The sequence below is a fragment of the Pistacia vera genome, unplaced genomic scaffold (assembly GCF_008641045.1).
Source record: "Pistacia vera cultivar Batoury unplaced genomic scaffold, PisVer_v2 Contig43, whole genome shotgun sequence".
NCBI lineage: Eukaryota > Viridiplantae > Streptophyta > Magnoliopsida > Sapindales > Anacardiaceae > Pistacia > Pistacia vera.
This window is the reverse complement of record NW_022196257.1, coordinates 315,786-320,729: the sequence shown is the minus strand read 5'-3', so window position 1 is coordinate 320,729 and position 4,944 is coordinate 315,786. Positions and strand designations below refer to the sequence as shown.

Here is a 4,944-nt window from a genome sequence, read left to right as displayed (position 1 = left end):
TTCAAATTTGTTGATGGCAGGGAAGAATAAAAACTTCATTCTATAGTGAGAAGAATTTGAAGTGCTCTCTAAAGAAGTACTTGTAAAAAGGGCTTTCAAGAATTGTGTTTTACTCGAAACATTTTCTATGAAAATTGAGTAGTTCGTAAACATGGAAATGTAGTAATGGAGCTATCAGGGAAGTGATACAATTAGCATGAGATGTGTTTGTAAAAACTGCTTTTGAAGTGTTTTAAAAGAAGTGCTTTTATAAAACACTGCTAAATTCACCTTTCATGAATTGGTTTTTGATTTTGGTCGGAAACAAACTTTGAGGGAAACCTGCATTTTACTACTGAATACGTTTGTGCAACAAAAGGGAGTTCAACTCTTTTTTTCTCCTGGTTTTCTTTCCAAACTAACATCTCTAAAACACCAGAGAAGAAACGTTTAAAAGAGTATATAAACACTACTTTAATCCATTCCTACGAAATCCCCCCCCTTTTTTTTTTGTGTGTGTATAGTAAATTCTACTTCTATCAAGAACTTGCTTGATTGAGTGGAGATTCTGATATTGGTATTGCATAATTTCCTGGATATGTATATTGTTATAGTACAATTGTTTGTTGTTGCACAACCAGGACTTAATGTTTTCTGGGAAGATCTTTGGTGACAAGAAAGTTGCCCAACAATTCCAGGTTTTGGGAATTCACAGTGTTTTTCAACTCCTGATGTTTGTTGAGTTGATACAAAATAAACGGTGATGTGGGACATATGGAATTTCTATTATTAGTCACTCATACTGTACCAGGTTCTGGTCTGGCTTGGCCAGATTCTGAGTATACAACTGCATAATGCGTTTGTTATCGCAAATGAAATTAAATCAAGCATCTGATTCTGATTCTATAAATATGATATTGATGGAATTTTGGGTTTGTCAAGTTCTATTAGGATCATAAAAGATGCTTGGCCGAGCGTGAGTTTGAAGCATTAAAGGAACGGGTTGCAGGGAAGAGGACAGGGTTTACAAGAGTTTCCTGCATAAATGCTACTCTTCCTTTGTCACAGCTGTCAAGCGTCTCAGAAGATTTATGTGCTGCATGTAAGGTTTGTTTGCTTTCATTCTTTCTTTGTCCAAAACAAGATATATTGGCTTTTAATTTCCCATTGTTATATTAAAGAGCATGGAAGCAAATTTTAGATTTGGGTGTCAATTGTTATATTATGGAGAAAATTTGAGACTTATGATCGAAGTGTTATTTTCTGTTTATATTCCATCAATATTTGGATTCCGTTGGATTTTTGTATAACTCGTGTTTTTTTTGATATTTGACAAAGTTCCATGAGTAGAATAAAGAGAATATAAAGGAAAATTATAATTTCTTGTATACCATGAAATAGGTTTTGTTGAATACAGTTGATGAACATGATTGGTAAAATGCATGTGTTTTATTTTTTATTGTTTAAGAATGCAGGTTCTACCTTTATGTACAACTATCATGTATGTTTAAGCTTTTCCTTGGTCTTGTGGTGGGCCCATTGACGAGAATGGTCTAATAGGTATATATGCAAATCTTAGAACCCAAATTGCACCTATCTAGATTGTCATTTTTTATGATATTAGTGTAATATCTTTATGGAAATTAGGCACAACTTTGATCCTGATGCTTTTGTTGTTTTTTTTGTGGTTAGTTTCCCATATCATGTTGTAGTAAATGGTCTGTCTCATATGTGCTGTTTATGGTTTTTGACATAAATAAAGTACTCACTTTATTGCTTCCTTTGTCTGATTTTGTTAATCAGTACCATTCTTATATCTACTTATGTTCTAATTATGGAAGAATAATGTGAAGCTAGGCTCTGACTGTCATCCTTGCTGTCATAAGCTTTAAAATATGCATCTGGAAAATTTGTTTAGCTTTGCACATCATCCCGGACAATCAAGAAGAGCCAAATTAGTACATTGTTCATAAGGCACCCTCTAAAAAGGCATAATACATGGCACGCTATGTTTATAATTATAAATTAGTTTAATTTTATTAGTTTTGTATAAACATGTATTTGCTGTCAATAATGCTAAAAGTGGGCTTTTCCTCTATTTCTGTTCCAGCTCTCTCAGTCACCATAGAATTTGAGGATGTTTCTTAGTGTATATAATATATAAATAAACCAAATTCAGTACTGTTACTCTGTCATTGCACTCAGTCATATTTAGTTTTTCTTATTTTTTTACAGTTTAGTGATGATGGAGAAGATCGAGTAGTAGTTGGGACCCTTGATCTTAATCAGTGTCTTAGACTTCCTGATGAAATTACAGGAAAGAAACCTGAGGTAATTTGTAAGATGTCAGTTTTATTTTTTTAGATGTCACATGTGCTTATTTATATTCATAGGATTAAGTGTAATATATTGTATATGGTATGGTTGATTTTAAATGACATCTTTGTTCTTTATTTTCACCATTTCCTTTTCCATATGTAAGATTGTAGTTGTATAAAATCTTTATTCACACCATTTTTTGCATAAACCCATATTGGCTATAAAATTGTTCAAAGTTTTTAATTGAGTTCAGATGATTGTGTAGGATTATGGGTTTTTCTAGCTCGCCTGCCCTTTTTCATATTTATTTACAGAGAATTTTTTTTTTTTTTTTTAATTTTAATTTTTTAGTCCACAAAGTAATTCGTGCATTGTTGTATCTCTACATGTTTATATGCATCTGTATGCATAAACATACAAACATATGCTGAATTTTTACTTTTATGAAATCTTGAATGGGTTATATTTATTATTTCCCCTAATAACCAAAATGAGCAACCTTTAATAGGGGATTGGAGCTGATTTTGCAAGAGCATACCTGAGCAATGTATGTGTAGCTAAGGAACTTCAAAGAAATGGTTTAGGTTATGAACTTATTGCAAAGTCAAAGATAGTGGCTCGGGAATGGGGTAACAACTCAACACTCAACTATTTATCTTTTATATTGTCTGATTAATATACCCTGTTTTTTTTGCTACATATGTAATTTAGTTATCAAATTGTTGAGTTGTGTGTGAACATTGAAAAATTAAATGCAATCAAACTACAACAAAGGAACCCTTCCCCCCTTTCCTTAGATAAAGAACTTGCTCCCCCCTCCTGAAAACCAAAAAGAGAAAGAGAGAGAGAGAGAGTAGACAAGCATTTTTATATATTCATTCATTAATCACATCTCTAGTTTGCTATGTGTAAAAGATCTTCAGGCTTTTGATTATTTTGGTCTTTATTCTTTTATAGTGTAAAAAAGAAATTTTGGCTATAGACTTAATTTCGACCGGTTTCATGTTGTTTTGACAATGAATATGTGGATATGGTTGAGTATCGAAAATTTCATACTTGTTGATATGGAGTTCTGTCAATTGTCTTGTGGAGCTCTCAAACCTTTTAAGATTTTATAACAAACTTATACCAGAGGGTTAATTTTTGTGATTAAAGAAAATGACGTGCTTAATTTTCTTCTAAAAGGTTTTTCCTCTTTTTTCATATTATCTTTATGTTATTGCACAAGTTTTCATTTTATGATTTGCTAGAAACTTTGTACAGAGATGTTAACCAATAACACAACACTCTATGTGGCGTGGCTTGAAAGATGTTATCAGCCATCTCATTCCCTTGTAAATTGTTACTGTTCAAGTTCAGGCCAAGCATAATTTGTTCATAACTATATATTTCATTCACTCTTCTAGTTTGAGCCTTCAAAATTTGACATTGGTACGTAATATTATTTACAGCGCTGCACGACCTGAAGCATATTTATGTGACATTTAGGTTGACTTTGCTGATTTATTTGCAGGCATAACTGATCTGTATGTCCATGTCGCTGTGAACAATGAACCAGCTAAGAAATTATACATGAAGAGTGGTTTTGTCTTTGAAAACGATGAGCCTGCATGGCAAGCCAGGTTTCTAGACCGGCCTCGGAGGCTTCTACTCTGGTTGGGTCTCTCGGGCACGCATGATTTGTGATGTTATATCCATCTCCTCTCCCAAATGCTTCACTGCTGATTTGTTTGTACATGTTTATAGTTTCTGAATCTTCTTTATATTCAAAATGTATAAAGCTACTCTGAACAACATTGATCCGAAATATTTATACCTTTGTCATAATTGATCAAAAAGATGAGAAAAAAATATTTTTTCGTTCAATTCAAATTTGTTGATGGCAGGGAAGAATAAAAACTTCATTCTATAGTGAGAAGAATTTGAAGTGCTCTCTAAAGAAGTACTTGTAAAAAGGGCTTTCAAGAATTGTGTTTTACTCGAAACATTTTCTATGAAAATTGAGTAGTTCGTAAACATGGAAATGTAGTAATGGAGCTATCAGGGAAGTGATACAATTAGCATGAGATGTGTTTGTAAAAACTGCTTTTGAAGTGTTTTAAAAGAAGTGCTTTTATAAAACACTGCTAAATTCACCTTTCATGAATTGGTTTTTGATTTTGGTCGGAAACAAACTTTGAGGGAAACCTGCATTTTACTACTGAATACGTTTGTGCAACAAAAGGGAGTTCAACTCTTTTTTTCTCCTGGTTTTCTTTCCAAACTAACATCTCTAAAACACCAGAGAAGAAACGTTTAAAAGAGTATATAAACACTACTTTAATCCATTCCTACGAAATCCCCCCCCTTTTTTTTTTGTGTGTGTATAGTAAATTCTACTTCTATCAAGAACTTGCTTGATTGAGTGGAGATTCTGATATTGGTATTGCATAATTTCCTGGATATGTATATTGTTATAGTACAATTGTTTGTTGTTGCACAACCAGGACTTAATGTTTTCTGGGAAGATCTTTGGTGACAAGAAAGTTGCCCAACAATTCCAGGTTTTGGGAATTCAGAGTTTTTCAACTCCTGATGTTTGTTGAGTTCCTTTATCGTATCGTCTTCTGGCTATTATAAGATCATATTTACCTGCTATTGATTCAA

The 4,944-nt window shown here is 32.8% G+C and overlaps 1 protein-coding gene across 1 annotated transcript; it reads left to right on the top strand.

The window, feature by feature from the left end:
* The first annotated feature begins 626 nt into the window (after positions 1-626).
* LOC116143336 lies at positions 627-4,089 on the top strand. Its single transcript, XM_031428788.1, has 5 exons — positions 627-677; positions 931-1,086; positions 2,215-2,310; positions 2,807-2,927; positions 3,812-4,089. The coding sequence occupies exons 1-5, from the start codon at positions 627-629 to the stop codon at positions 3,982-3,984; spliced, it is 597 nt and encodes a 198-aa protein (XP_031284648.1). The 3' UTR covers positions 3,985-4,089.
* Positions 4,090-4,944: the final 855 nt, after the last annotated feature.